This window comes from Pseudonaja textilis, chromosome 1 (genome assembly GCF_049901715.1).
Source record: "Pseudonaja textilis isolate UNSWEBS1 chromosome 1, rPseTex1.2, whole genome shotgun sequence".
Taxonomy (NCBI): Eukaryota; Metazoa; Chordata; class Lepidosauria; order Squamata; family Elapidae; genus Pseudonaja; species Pseudonaja textilis.
The window spans coordinates 251,520,305-251,537,045 of record NC_141990.1 but is presented as its reverse complement, the minus strand read 5'-3'; the positions used below and the strand labels follow the sequence as shown (position 1 = coordinate 251,537,045).

Sequence of the window (16,741 nt, the reverse complement as noted above, 5' to 3'; positions counted from 1 at the left end):
ATCACAGTACCTTTCTCAATTACTGGTTGGTTGGTTTGCTTTCTACTGATGATAAAGAATCCTAAAGGACAGATGTTATCCACCACTTCACCATATTGACTGTCAATTCTAAGGCTGGTTGTTATGTTTCTTGTTATGTATTTTGTCTTTATATTTAAATCTAGTCCCACATTAAAAATGCCCCAAGTCTAGAGCTTTCAAATAATTATTCAGCTACAAGAGTAGTATCATCAGGCCTACACATTGATGTTTCCTCTTCTGTTTTTAAAACCATACTCCTCTTCTTCCATTCAACATCTTGATATCAATCCAACATATTTATTCTTAACACTGGTACACCACAGGGTTGCATGTTGAGTCCCTTACTCTATACTCTTTATATGCATGACTGCATTCACACGCTAATAATACTATTGCTAAATTTGCATATGACACAACAGTGGTGGGACTTATCTCCGGCGGGGATGAGTCTGCCTACTGAGATGAGGTGGACTGGTTGCTTTTGTGGTGTGGAGATGATAACTTGGTCCTCAACACCAATAAGTCCAAGGAGCTTATAGTGGATTATAGAAGGAACAGATCAGACATCCAGCCCTTGCTTATCAATGGAGACCAAGTAGAGCAAGTGGCCAGTTTTAAGTTTCTGGGTGTTACCCTAAAAGAGGACCTGACCTGGGGTGCCCACATTTCAACCCTGATCAAAAGGGCCCAGCAGAGATTTTACTTCCTGAAACTTCTCAGAAAACAACAACTGAATGAAAAACTGCTGGTGACCTTCTACTGCTCAACCATAGAGAGCATTTTAACATACTGCATCTCTGTATGGTTTGCCAATTGCACAGTGGCAGATAGGAAAGCACTCCAGAGGGTTAATGTCATTGCCCAGAAGATCATTGGTTGCCCTCTCCCCTCTTTGGAAGAGTTTTATAGCTCCTGCTGCCTTAAGAAAGTTCAAAACATTCTCAAAGATCCATCTGATCCTGGGAAAACAAGGACAAATAGGCTGAAAAACAGCTTCTCTCCCAAGGCAGTAGCTCTTTTGAATTCTGCCATATAGTGCAGTGTTGGTGTGGTGTCAGGAGTTTCCGGTTCAATGTGTGAAAGGTGAAGGATGTGTGTTTGTGTTTTTTTTTCATGCTCATGGTCATGATATGCACTGAAGATGCTGTTTGATTTCATTGTATGAGGTGAAATGACAATAAAATACACTAACATATTGGTTAACTTAATAAGGAGAGAATATACAGCCTTGTCTCACTTTCTTGTTGGCCTGGAACCAGACTGTTTCTATATCTATACTTATCTTGTAAGCGATTGACAAATCAAAATAAATAATTAAATAAAAATAAAAATAAAGTTCCTTTTAGTTCCAGGAAGTCTCCTCCATTTTTCCAGATCCCGCCCTTTTATTCTTTCCTTTTCTCCCCTTTCCTGCTTTTAAAGGTTTTTGAGTATCCAAAAGTCTTTGTTATCCCTTTGACATTTTATTTTCAGCTTAAATGCCTATTGATGTCAAAGTGGATTTTTGTCAATTTCTTACTTAAATCTCTTAGCTGTCAGTATAAGGAAGGAAAGAAAAAAAAAGCAAAATCCTTTCCCTTCCCTCTCTCCTTCGCTGCTTCAAAGTCTTCTTTGGGAAGAATGTTATTTTTTATAGTTCAAATTCCAGGGTACCTTACGTTGTTGCTTTTTAGTTCAACCCAGTCAACCAAAACCTTTCTCTTCTTATCTTTCTCCTGCACATTCTTTTCCGGTCGAGTTCTTCTTTGAGGTGGCCATTTCTGACCACCGCTGCAACCGCCTTTGGGAAAGGGAGTAATGGCCAGCTGAAGAGGAGAGATGAGGCTCTCCTCAATCCTGTTGGCAGTCTCCCCCCTCTTCACCACCTCTACAGGATAGCTTAGCCCTGAATCCAGCCAGCTTGGGGAGCTCTGGTGGCAAGCACAGATCAAAACCGCGCATGATCACGGATTCAGTTCAGCTCAAACTGAAAGTCCCAAATAGTCTCCTCTTTAAGCTACAAATAGTCTTCTCATTGCCTGACTGTTAAAAGTAAACACAAGGCTGAATTCCTGACTACATAGAAATATATATTCATGACAGTGAATCTTATTAGATCTTGTCATCTAATAAAGCAAGATTGAAGAGCTTATGTGAAAACATTTGGAACCAGTATGAGCTTCAGCTATATTTGGGAGATTCTATGAATGCATGTAGAGGAATCTACAAAATATTTTCTCTGTTATTCTCCAGGCTAGTATAAATCAAGAAACATTTATTATAAAGTGGTTTATATGAAAATTCAGGCTTATTTCATAATTGAGGGTTGTCTCTAGGCTATTATAAACCATGGAAAACCAGTTCATAAATCATTATTTTGTCAGAGTAATTCATGCTGATATCTTCATTTGTTTTCTTAACAAAGGCCATAGGAGCTATTAAGAGAATCATTTTTCCCCAGGAAAATATACTAGGAAACTTCCCAAAGCAGCGGTCTCTAAATTTTATATATCACTTGATTTCTTACTAGTAATAAATCTAATTGGTGGGCATTATAAAACCAGAAAAAGACCTTTTTGATAGCCTGATTAATTGAACTTTCAATTAAAAAAAACACTTAGCGTGCAGATAAATTCTTAATTTCTGTTTTGAGACCCATATAGAAATATGAATTATGAAAAGGACAGCTGTGTTCAGAAACTGGGAAAACTACCCAGATTTGGAAACCAATATCAAATGAATATAAATACAAATTTAAAAAGGCAAGGAAGAGAAAAGAATTATGAAATAAAGACCATGGGTTATAGAAGTAGAGTCTTGAGACCTGATTATGGTAACAATCCCTTGCCTAGATGAAAATGTCATGTTTCTGTGAGGAACCTATGGAATGACACCCAGACAAGCTGATAAGAAAGTAGACTTCATCAATTGTCATTAGTAGGTTTCATATAAGATCAATGCAATAGGCTGAATGTTAACATTACAAAGTGTGTAAACACATCCACACAAAAATATACTACAAACACACACACACACACACACACGTGTGTGTGTGTGTGTGTGTGTGTGTGTGTGTGTGTGTGTATTTGAACAGACAGTTCAAATGAGTATAAAAAATTATTGTAAGCTTTAACTCTCTACTAGAATCTGAGCTACTAATGGTCAAAGAAAATTAGTGGAGTTAAGAAAGGCATTCAATAGTGAGGTGCATTTAGAACTCTTGTGGGCACACAGGAGTCATGACTGATGATGCATTTATCCCCTCCCTTGATCATCTCCTACAATAAACACACACACATACATATACATACACAGCCATAAATAGAGACACTGGCATTCACAAACATATATACACCCATACAAACATTTCTGGTTTTTTTTTTCCTGTAAGAAAATCAAAGTTTACCTGAGTGATCTGTACCAAAGTGATACGCTTATCATTTGTTAAACACATTTTCATTGATGCATTGATAAAGCTGTCTGTGAAAGAAAAGACGAGATAGTAACTACATTCAGTCATTTTCCAATGCCAAGCATGCTTTGTTTTTCAAAATAGATCTGGTTAAATCTTAAACATATTGGAAATTAACTGTGTTAGGACTGCTGGTTTTGAGCACTTATTGTACTAAGAAAACAATGTCTGAAGAGCAAAAGTTGCCCAAATGCCTATTAGTGAGGTGAGTATTTCTTGTATTATGCCAGATTAAACTATGCATTACGATGCAATGATTTTCACAGAAAAAGCTTTAACAGGAGTGATTTCTTGTCATTATAGCAAACTGGCTTATGCAGAGGGAAGTTTGCAATATGTGAACAATCATTATGCTATGTCAAGTTTCATTTTAAAGGCCACAAGTAAACCTTTTTATGAGAAAAGCAAACTACTTCACAGTACCACGGAAGGACATAAATCATGATTTTTTTTTATCTCCTCCATGTACCATCAGAAGACAAGTTCTAATATTTCAAATGGGACAAGCAATCTATACACATGAATCATAATTTGGGTTCCATTATAACCAACTTTATGGATTCCACTCTTTGGCTTATGTCTAGTACAGTTCTAAAATTAATAATAATGCTTGAGTTTGGAATATCTAATCTGCACATTTTTTTCTTGAGAAATGAAGGCAACCTTTGTAACTGAACATAAGTTGATGAAATTATTTTGTTGATGAGGAATGCTGAAGGCTAGGTGTGAGGAATTTACAAAGAAAAATACCCAGGCTCAAAATAAAGCCATATCAATGCATGTCGTGATGCTGCAGCTCAAAAAGATTTAATCAAAAGTAAATTCTATTTCAATTCAGTGGGTTTTATTTCATTTTAAGTGAATTTAGGCTTTTGTAACCAAGATGGGTTTGTTAAAAACCAGCAAAATACTGTGGACATAATATATTTAGATTTCAGCAAGGCATTTGACAGCATCGACCACAACCTACATCTTGATAAGCTAGAAAAAAGTGGAATAGATAGCACCACCACTAGATGGACTCGCAACTGGCTGGCAAACCATACTCAATGAGTAGTCCTTAATGGGTCTAAGTCTACATGGAGGGAAGTAAGCAGTGGGGTGCCACAAGGTTCCGTCTTAGGCCCAGTACTCTTCAATATCTTCATTAATGACTTAGATGAGGGAATAGAAGGGGAACTTACCAAATCTGCACATGATACTAAGCTAGCAGGAATAGCTAACACCCAAGAAGATAGGCTCAAGATCCAGATGGATCTTGACAGACTAGAACACTGGGCCGTATCTAACAAAATGAAATTCAATGTAGAGAAAAGTAAAGTGCTACACTTAGCCAAGAAAAACCAAAAGTACACATATAGACTGGATGAAACCAGGCTCAATAGCAGTAACTGTGAGAGGGATCTTGGAGTCTTAGTGGACAACAAGCTAAATATGAGCCAGCAGTATGCAGCAGCAGCCAAAAAAGCTAATGCAGTCCTAAGTTGCATTAACAGATGGATACAATCAAGATCAAGTGAGGTACTAATACCACTCTATAAAGCCTTAGTAAGACAATACCTAGCCTACTGCATCCAGTTTTGGTCACCACATTATAAAAAAGATGTTGAGGCTCTAGAAAAAGTACAGAGAAGAGCAATCACGATGATTAGGGAACTGGAGACTAAGACATATGAAGAACGGTTGCAGGAACTGGGCTTGGCTAGTCTAGTGAAGAGAAGGACCAGGGGAGACATGATAGCAGTCTTCCAATATTTGAGGGGTTGTCACAGAGAAGAAGGGGTCAAGCTATTTTCTAAGGCACCCAAAGGCCAGACAAGGAATAATAGTTGGAAACTGAACAGGAGAGATTTAACCTGGAAATAAGGAGAAATTTTCTGACAGTGAGAACAATCAACCAATTGAACAGCTTGCCCTCGAAAGAAAGAAAGGAAGGAAGGAAGGAAGGAAGAACAAAAGAAAAAACGAACCTCAGCAGACAGCTGTTGGTGCTCAAAGCAAAGTGATTTTGTTACTGATATCAATAGAATAAGAATGTTCATCCATAACAGACCATGGCAGTAAGCCGCTGTAGCACCGTGGTTAGAGTGAAGTACTGCAGGCTACTTCTGCTGCCTGCTAGCTGCCTGAAATTTGACAGTTCAAATCTCACCAGGTTCAAGGTTGACTCAGCCTTCCATTCTTCCAAGATTGATAAAATGAGGACCCAGGTTGTTGGGGGCAATATGCTGAGTCTGTAAACTGCTTAGAGAGGGCTGTAAAGCACTGTAAAGCGGTGTATAAGTGCTATTGCTATAAGCCTAAGTTTGTATTACCAAGGATTGTTTTAGTAAAACTTGTTTTCATTCTAACTAAATTGTGGTAAAAGTATAAAACTTAATTTCAGTAGTGCTGTTCTTTAAAATGTTTAAAATTCCCACAGTTGCCTAGCAAATTTTCTCAGACCATCATATTCAGTTCAAATTAATTTATATTTTTAATACACTCGAATAATTAGGATAAGCTGTACATACTATTATAAAGTTCTATTCTACACATATTCTAGACATATACTTTGTTGTATACACTGAATTTAGTTCAAAATCTTGTAATAGCATCCCTTATTTTAATGTGGCTTGCACATATTTTTCTCTTAATATATGCTCTCTCACCTTCTCTCTTTTACAATTTATGTACAAGGAAAATTTAGTGTAGCTGGACAATAAACTCATTTTTGAAGCAGAAGCCATCTGTTGTATTAAAGATTGCCTTAGGATATTCTAAAGCAAGGGTTCTTAAACTTCATTGCCACCTGTCCAACTTTGCCCCAAATGTAGCTAAAATAAAACAGAGACAGATGGTGCACCTAATGAAGATTACTTTTGTCCCTGACCTGGAAAAGGTGAGCAGATGAAGAGAAAATTGAAGGAGCTAACCTATCTCCAAACATGCTTTAAAGTTCCTGTGGGAAAGAGACTCTAGAGATTGAAAAAACTTGAGAAGAATACAAACTTGCTAATCATTTTTTAGAGGCTTGCCCTTTGCAGAGTTCACAAAACTAAAATTACAGAATAACCCAACCTACTTCAGACTTTGAAGTTCATTTCTCTTTCTACATATGATGAGATTATGTATAATCTTGTCTGCCACCACAGCTAGAAATGAATGAATCAGTCAAGTTTGACTTCATCTACTTTCTTAACTTTTCCCAACTTTAGATGTGTTAATCCTTACTACCAAAGCCTTTAAAAATATATATTCAAAGACTACATTAAAATATGTGCTTACTTATTTTTTTTCCACACCTATATCTTAATAAAAGCCACTTCCTCATTTATAATACTGCTTCATGCATATTTTGGATACTTTCCTGTAAATATATGAATTTTAGCAGAAGTAGAAGCGCATCACATTAGGGAAAAATGCAAACATATGACAAACTTATTCCAGTTTATATCCAGGAAATAAGTACATTTTCCCTTTATTATCAATAATAGAATCAAATAATGACAATCATGTGTTAAATAACCATCACTGAGCAAGTATACCTTTGCATGACCTGACCTGATCATTCTGAGTCTTTCACTTAAGACTTTTGAAGTTGGTAATGCATCAGCTGATGATATCAAGTTAATACATCTGTGAATTAATTCTAAAACCCTTCATTTTGGAACAAGTTTTCATTTGTCTAAGCTCAATCCTTTTCTCAGATAACATTTTGAGGAACACCTTTTCTTGTTATTTATCTCATTTTTTTCAACTAAAGCAATAACAGGAAGGAAGGAAGGAAGGAAGAAAGGAAGGAAGGAAGGAAGGAAGGAAGGAAGAGAAAAAGAAAGGAAGGAAGAAATTGAGGGTGGAGATCTGCACTCTAATAATAAATTATCATAAATGCATGCATACATACATGCATACATCTACCAAAATGTTGGGACAGTGCTGAATGTATATACCTGGGACAATGTTAATGTCCTTTTTAAATGAGTAAAGTAATTTGTCTGTTGAATTACAAATGTGACAGAAATTGATTGAAATTTGTATTTTTAAAATGTTAATTTTACAGATAAATGGCAAGCCTTCTCTTCCAGAACTATTTTAGGTGCTCCTTTTAATATAATTTTGAAAGGCTGTTGAGAATTCCCTGGATGTCAGCAGATTTTTACCATGATCATATTATGTTAAAAGTAAGAATTCAGGCATTTTATTAAACAATTCTTACTGTTATAGCATTCTGATGTTGTAAACAACCAAGAATCACTAGAGTTTCTTTTTACACAATTCAAAATGATATTCTTACATTCTTGCTGCTTTGTTGAATCAGAGTGAATATAATTCATTTGAACAATGGATATTAGCTTCAGGAGAAGAGATGGGTATATGGGATATTAATTTTTAAATGTTAATCCATTTTTTTTTCAGTTGAGGTTGAAGATGCTACTTGATAGTTTTATCTGAAGCTAATAATGGTTTAGGTTTTTGAAGCAGTGCTGGTTTCAGGATTAATACATTTGTTTTCTAGGCAAATCATTTGAATATCTCCATTACACGTTACATTGTCCCAAGCAGGCTTTATTTTCAACTTTTTCCAACTTTCAATATGTGACACTCATCTTTGGCCCAACTCATTTCATCTGGAAATTCTGTCTAAAAAATTGAGGAAGCTAGTATGAAAGGCACTTGAATTTCTTATTTAAACACTCTGTTGTGATTGATTTAGTTAAATGTTAATAGTTAACTTTCCTTCTTTTCCTATTTTAATTGCTACATTTTGTCCACTTTTGACTGGTGGTAGAGTGATAGAGAAATATTTTTTTAAAAGCACTTAAAACATATCTTTATATTATCTTTAAAGATGGCAACAAGCAGAAATACATCCAAGGTTGATAGCAGAATTAAACTTCCAAATATTCTGGTTTTGGGAATATATTTGGATGCTTGTATATAGCATGTTTCCTATTACAATTGTGCATCTATGAAAGTAGGTGTTGTGCATCTGATTTCAGTATCATGGGATTTTTTCTCTCCCTGCAGATGTTGATGAATGTGCTGCTAAGATGCATTATTGTCATGCCAATACAGTGTGTGTTAATTTGCCTGGATCATATCGCTGCAACTGTGTCCCAGGATATATCCGGATTGACGATTTTTCATGTACAGGTAACATTTTAACATGATAGCAACCCCACATGATAACTTAAAAATAAAAGCCAGTAAAATATTGGAAGGATCTAAAATATTATTTGTACCATATGTTAGATAAAAGTAGAGTAGAATTCTTTATTGGCCAAGTGTGATTGGCATGCAAGGAATTTATCTCCAGTGTATTAGCTCACAGCATACATATAAACAGCAAGTAATATGTCATATATAATAAAGCATAGTTACAATAATTAATCATACTTCTCTGAATACAGAAAAATAACTTTACTGAGTAATATACAGAAACCCACATTATTAAAACTGTTATTTGTAAGGATTGTGCAAATTTTATATATAATATTATTAATAATATTTATTAGGAAGTTGCAGCATTATGGATAAATAAAGATAGAAATATAAAATTTACTATTGTATTTTGAGATTCAAAACTAAATTATTGTGTGTACTAATAGTGTTTTATGAATTTTTCAGAATATTGGAAAGTACAAAACTAATATTCACATAAATATATATTTAGTCATTCCTATTGAGAAAATTAGGAAATTATTTTCTATTTAGAAAATTATTTAGAAAATTATTTTTTATTCAGAAATTTTAATTTATATTTTAAATGTGTCTCAAAATTGTGGAAATGAAGAGATTTTAAATAAACTATTACTACTTTACTTAATGTAATTCAAATCATGCTTCATTAGACTGTATTAACAATGTACAATCAAAGAAATTGATGAACTATGCATCCATATATTAATGTTGTCAACATATGCTGTAATATCAATTATTATAGTATAGTCAGAATGGGTAGAATTTATATCATTGCATTTTAAATACCACAATTCATACCATTTTGTATGAAAAATGGACTATAAGGTGAAACTCATTCAAAGCATGCCAAAAGGACAGCAAGGTTTGTTCAGAGCAGTTTAGTTCAGCAAAGAAGAATGGAGACTTTGAAAAAGGCACAAAATTTCGGGGATGCTTCCCATAACAAGATGATTCCCCAAAGAACAAATAGTTCCTGTGTGAATTGAATGAAGCAATAACGCTCTGGTGTAAAAGCACATGGAAGGATGAGTAAAAGTATCAAGATACATTGGTCAAACTGATGGTTTAAACTTGTAGGAAAATATTAAAAATGTATGAGATTTGTAGTTCTTTGGAGCCATCACATACTACAAAGTGCAGTGGGGTGCCTCTTGATTTTTTGGAACTTAAGCCTAGCTTGGTAAACTAAACTTTGAGCTGAATGAGTATACAGAGATGTGTGACCGAACGTCTCATTTACCAAGTAAATAATACAAATTGCAAACTCTGTGTGCTTCTATGAGTCAAAATAACTGGATAAAAATAACAAGTAAATTGGATGTTTTTTCTGACCCTCGGTGGGTGATTTTTCCCCTGGAAAAATGAGATTGTTCTCTTAAATGTAAGACTTTGTGAAAGTATATAATGATTTGTTGGCTTGATGACAAAGGATGCAAGTCTTATCAAGAGAAGATACCATTTCTAACTGCATACTTACTTACTTGAATAATTGCATATTATTCCTTTCCTTCTCTTTCATACTAATTCAAAATGAGGCCGGAAGGCATAACATTGTGGGGATAGCTGTCCAGCTTCCCTGATACTATCACTTATTTGACTACCCCACAACATAATGGGTGACAAAGCTCAAATGTTTATATCCACTCCAAAGCTCCCTTTGAATGGGGTTGAATAAGGAGGAAAACTTCCATTCAAGACTGTTAAATCTAAGAAGATGAGAGGACGCATATTGAAGTGTTCAAGGTTCTAGACTAGGAGAGGAGACACCCAAGTTCTAGTTGCTTCTTAGGCAGAAAAGCCAGCTGGGTGACCTTGAGCCACAAGCTCCCTCTAAACCCTAACCAATACCAGAGTTTGGGACAAGTCAACTGAAAAACAGTACCCCTAGTCACATCATGTGTTGGGTTGATATTTTTAACTTTTGAGAAACAAGTTGAATCCTGGAATGCCAACCCCCCTCCCCCCAATAATAGCTAAGAAAAACTTAAGCATGTCTCAATGAGACTGTGACCATTTTATAAAGATAATCATGGTTAGATGCAAGTAGAGATGGGAAAAGTTCACTGAAAGGGAACATTGAAGGAAAGGGGTGCAAAGTGCATTCACAGTCTTCACATTTTGCAGTTAGATAATGAATGTTTTAATCTCTGACAGACTTAACTGTTTATTTCCAGGTGCATTCTGTTTCCATTTCTGTACACCCTTACATTTTCTTGCATTTTTCAATCTAATTTTTTTTTAAAAAATACTGATTTTGTTTTGGATGAACTGCACCCGTCTTTGGAGATCAATTTCATAGCTCATTGTTCAAGTGTGTTTCAGTATGCTTTGATGCTACAGTGAATTGCTTCTAACCTTCATTTCCCCACTGCATCTGTTATGTGAATTGGCTAGATTGTCTTTGGTAGGCAATAAAGAAGTCTCCAGATTCTCATATCTATAAAAGGATGAATTTCATATAGACACTGGAACAAGTGCAGGCTGACCTGGTGCAATTTTAACAAATGGTCTGTGAAAAAATAAACAGTGATTTGCCAAAGGTCTCATTGGAGTACCAAAGGCAATCTGAAAAGTATATATAATTTTCAGTATAGATTCAATAGCATTATTAAAAGCCTTTCATGATTCTGAATACTGGAAAAAGAACAAGAAGCTATTCAATATGTATTCCCAGTTCATTTCAATCTGATGCTCCAGGAAAACAATGCTAGCTTTGTTAGTTTAAATTATGTCAATTTTCTATATCTTGAACAGGGAAATGTACATTAGATATTTGATTTTTTTGTATTGTTATTGATTACATTTCACCTGGGAATGCAGATGAGCTAAAGATGTAAACAAATGCACAGAGCGCAATTGATGAGGTAAACTGGATCTAAACTTTGCTCAAACTACTTTATTGCTCTTCTCTGAAGCAATAAAGCCATTGAGACAGCTTCTTTATCATCTGCTCCATTTTTTTGTTTTAATTTCCTGGTTCTTTTCTCATAAAATGACTTGCCTCATTTCTGCGAATATGCCAGGTGTTGATTATTGATCCTTGTAAAAATCCTGAAAATGTCCTACTGATCCTTCCTGAAGACTTTTACCAGTCAGGAAGAGCTAACATCAAAACTGCAGGAGGCAGAGATGATATTATCTGTTTGTTTTCTTAGAACTAATAGTTCTAAACACATCCCAAATAACTTCAAAAGATGGAGCTTCTATTACCTCCAGTAGACTTGACTAGCCAAGCACATAACATACATTGATTATAGACATCTCCAGTATTGGTTTGAACTGGATTTGGAAAGTTTAAATTGACAAGTCGAGCATTCAGTGGATTTTTGTTCTTATCATAGGATAATTGTTTAAAAAAATCATTTAGACCAGAGACCAGTACAGAATTCAGATGCACAAATTGATTTGTTATGGTGCCAGACATAAGAAACAGAGGGGATGTAACCCCTCTTTATATAATTTTGCAAATCGAGTATACATGTAATTGGGTACAGCAGCAGAATTATTTGGAGATAGATAGATAGATAGATAGATAGATAGATAGATAGATAGATAGATAGATAGATAGATATGGTGTAATATGTTAGAGAAGTAAATGAGAGTGGAACTTTGAAAAAGGTAGGATTCTATAGACAATTATAGTTTTGAGAGGTAACATTAATGAACAAATCTTTGAGGATTTTGTTTTGTATATATATCAGCATTGCTTGGCTTCTCCAAACATTTTATAGCTGAGTTGACAATTTATTTTTTTGAGAAAGTGTTTTTTGTAAATGAATAATTTATCTGCCTAATTTGATGCTATATTTTCTTTTTCAGTATCCATCTTCTTTTCTTCTGTTTTCTGTTCCTTAATTCAGAGTAATTTTTTTGGTAGTTGTATTTGGGAGTTTATTTAGAAGAATTGAATAGAAATTTAGCAAGGGAAACACTTAAATGTAAAGGTTCTTTAAAAGATAGCCCACAGTGTGTCACAAAGTTAGATTTGTAGCAAGACATGAATATATTATAGAAGTAAATTGTGTATTTGGGAAAACAGATTTCATCCCACAGCAGAGAAAAATCAATGATGTTTGTAAATGATACAAATATAATAAGCCACTACTTGTTTGATATATTGAGAACAAAGCATTGTAAAAAATGTATTGTACGTTATTGTTAAAATTGTCTTTTTAGTTAGAGAAACTGTTTCTCAGTAAGGGGAAGAACACTGTGTGGGAAAAATGATTTGTTGCTTGTTTAAGTATTTGTATAAGTGCATGAGTTCTCCATACTATTTCAGGGTCCACCAGGGATTAAATATCAGGTATGAAAAAACCAGTTCCTCCCAAATATTTTGGATTTCAGCAGCCATAAACCCTAGTGAGCTGGAGTAATAATACAAGGCTGTGAAAATTAAAATTCTAAATATTTGAAGGACATGAGGTTAACTGTCCTAAAATATATCATATACTACACTTCTAATATATTCAGTATATTATATATTAGACCACTGATGCATTATAACAGGAGAATGGAAGTCATCTTCCTATAATGCTTTTGGGGAGGAGGAGTTAATGGTGCACAAATGCATTTTCTTTTTACAGTTCTGTGCAGAAGATAAAAGTATTGTTAGAAAGAATTTTATTCCTTTGTTCATCTTCGTAGAACCAACACTTACAGTTTTAAATTTTTAAAATACTAGTGTACAATACATTCATGGGCTAAAGGTTTCTGAACCATTTGAATATTCATTTTGTAACATTAGCCTTTGAGATCTGAGCATGTTTGCATGTATAAAGGAATGTATTTGAAACCTGGTGCACGTACAGGATTTGTATTTTATTTCCTAAAAAGAATGTGTTCAGGAAGGCACTGATATCCCTTTATTCCTTAAAAAGAAGTGGCAAAGCTCTAAATGCATGGAGCTTCAAGTACAATTCTTTTCAGAATAGTTTCTCTCTATTTGTAGCAGAATTATTTGGAGGACTATGATGCATGATTGGACATGTTTGTTCATTAACCGAAGGAAGGAAGGAAGGAAGGGAAGGAAGGAAGGAACGGAAGGAAGAAGAAAGAAAGAAAGGTAGAAAGAAAGAGAGAGAGAGAGAGAGAGAAAGAAAGAAAGAAAGAAAGAAAGAAAGAAAGAAAGAAAGAAAGAAAGAAAGAAAGAAAGAACAACCACACTGCTTGTTCTACCTATTGTGTTTAGATTGGTTTTCTTGATATTTAATTTTGTTCCCATTTTTTCCTGGTGATCTTTGGTTTTTAGTACATAGAGTATGCAGATCCTTTGCATTTTTGCTATCAGGATAGAGTCCCCAATGCAGCAAATGTTTTTAATGTCTATTCCTCCAATTTTAAAGCCATGCTCATATTCTTCCAAACCAGCTTCCCTTAATATGTATTCTGCATATAGGTTGAATAAATAAGGGAGAGTATGCAAGCTTGTTATAATCATTGCCATCCTGGAGCCAGAATGTTTCTCCTGCTTCTATCTGTACTGTGTCTTCCTGACTTGTATATAAGTTTTGTCCTGAAGACATTGTCCTGAGGACAATGAGATGAACAGGGAGTTACATTTTTCCCTTAATTTTAAGTGATTTTATTGATTTTTTAAAAATAAATTTGTTTTATTAATAAAAGTAGAAAATTGGATTAAAATAAGAGAGATACCAAAAAGAAAAATGGAAAGGAAACATAGAAACTTCTGAAAGTTTAAGAGAGAGAAAAAGAAAAAGAAAGAAAAAGAAATTAAAAAGTGACTTTTTCATAGCAATTACAAATAGACTTAATATCATCATCCTACTTTGAAATTACATTGCATAGATCACTTCTTCCTATATCCAACCCTTTTCACTGAGCAAATCCAAAAATCATTAACTCGGTTTTATTCATTTTCAAGAAAAATATCCATAGTTTACAGTATTTTGTAAAATTATTTATTGCTGATCAAATAAGACAATTTTATATTATTTTGTCTTCACCACACAGTATTCTGACATTATTCATCCTTAAGTTGATTCCCATTGTTTTAGCGTATTCCGCAGCATGATATGATCTGTATAATCAAAAGCTTTTCTGTAGTCTCTGTAATAATTTATTTTTGGTATTATTTGGATAATTATTCTGACAATTATCCAGTGGGCATCAGCAGTAATGCCTCATGTTTCTCAGCATTTGCTAAAGCTAGCTTGAACTTCCTTTTTTAATTCCTTTTTCCATGTAGGCCTCTATCTCCATTGGATAGTCCTAACCATTATTTTGCTAGCATGTGAAATTAAGGAAATTGTACTACAGTTTCCACATTCAAGTCTCTTTTTTTGAGTAATGGAATATAGATGTAGACCTCTTCCAATCAGTTTAGCATTTTGTCATTTTCCAGCTTTGCTGCCATAGCTTGAGTAGAACCTTGATTTAATCTACTTCTATTGCTAAGCATATTTCAGTGAGTATTTCATCAGTTCCTGTAACTTTCTGATTTGATAATAAATGGAGTGTTAATCTAAGCACTCTTTAATACCAGAGGCTCTTGAAGTGTGGAATATCTTCTAAGGTATCTTCGATGTTGACAGGTCTCCTGTAGAGAATTTTAATATAATCCTTGCATCTTCTTTTGATCTTTCTGAATTAGCTACTATCTGTTCATTAGTATCCTTAGCACACCAATTCAAAACCCAAACCTTTTGAATTCTGAGGTCTTTTGAAAGACTTTTTTCCATTAGTTCTATTCATAGTTATCCACAACCATGTGAGATGGCTTCAGAATGGTGATACATCAGTGGTGGAATTCATTTTTTTTATTATCGGTTCTGTGGGCGTGGCTTGGTGGGCGTAGCAGAGGAAGGATGCTGTAAAATCTCCAGTCAGAGGTGGTATTTGCCGGTTCTCTGAGCTACTCAAAATTTCCACTACCGATTCTCCAAAGCTGGTCAGAACCTGTTGAATACCACCTCTGTGACACATATGTGCTGATGTCATAACATAAACTTTTCCTTACTTACTAACACAAGTGCAGAAGGAATGGGTTTAATATCCTGTTGACATATGTTTTATCACTTTTCTTCATCTCCTGTGGGAACAGTTGTGGACATACCTCTGTGGAGTTAACATCTGGTTTGTTGGTCTGTGCTTATATCACAGTGACTACCTTTTGCTAGAGTATTTTGGATAAAAATGGTATAAAATGTAATTACTAATAGGAAAGAATGATACTAATTTATTTAATTGAATTTATTATAGCTGCCCAGTTCAATAGTGTCTGGGCAGCTTACAAAAATCCAATACCAGATAAAACTATTCAAAACATAAAATAACAACAGCCCAAAGCAGCCTAGATTAAAATAGCCAATAAAACAGCACAGCAGTCTCCCCCTCATCTAAAACAAAGAAATGCTTGCAACCCAGGAGAGAGGGTGTCATCTAGATATTCTCCACAGGGTGTGGGCAAAGACAGAGAAAGCATCTTTCCTAAGTCCCAAAAAGTGACTAGAATGTACATAGAGCAAACCCATTTTGCCCAAACATAATGTGTTGGCAGAATCAATGAGAGAAAGGTAATCTGTCAGGAAACAGTTCCAAGGCCCTGAATGGTTTTAAAGACAACAACCAACAACTTGAATTCCACCAAGAAACTAACTGGCAACCAATGCAGCCAGTAAAGTAGTGGTAATACATGAGCACAGTAAGAAATGCCCATTGCAGAGAACTTCGGGTGGTGAGGTCACAGCAGAGCAGATCAGGAGAGCGATCTCTGCAATCCTGTATCCAAATTTTCGTGCTTGGAAGCTCTCAGAAGCATTGAATTAGAAGAGGAGCAGAGTGGAGGAAAGCAACCTCCCACTGTGACAAGGGGAAGCCCTTTGAATCCGGAGTGAAAGAAACCCAGCATCTATGGAGGGTCCGAAGCTGTGACAGCCAGCTGCGATCGGGAAGCAGGAAAGTGGATCAAAGCAAAACACCAGAAGAAGAATGGCAGACTGGGACAGTTTTCGAGAGGTGAGAGAAGAGAGTCCTGTGAAAGACTTTGACAGAGGGAGTCTCCAGAGAGAGTGAACACAGCGGCTAATTGGCGGGGGATAGCGGAGTGAAACAGAGAGGAGGAAA

At 35.1% G+C, this 16,741-nt stretch overlaps 1 protein-coding gene across 2 annotated transcripts in view; it reads left to right on the top strand.

The window, feature by feature from the left end:
- The window catches only part of NELL1 (neural EGFL like 1), a 566,467-nt gene that overhangs the window by 340,717 nt on the left and 209,009 nt on the right, over positions 1-16,741 (top strand). For both annotated transcript variants that reach the window (XM_087921258.1, XM_087921259.1), the window contains exon 13: positions 8,483-8,608. In XM_087921258.1, coding sequence (XP_087777384.1) covers positions 8,483-8,608 — 126 coding nt within the window. The remainder of the gene's footprint in view (positions 1-8,482; positions 8,609-16,741) is intronic.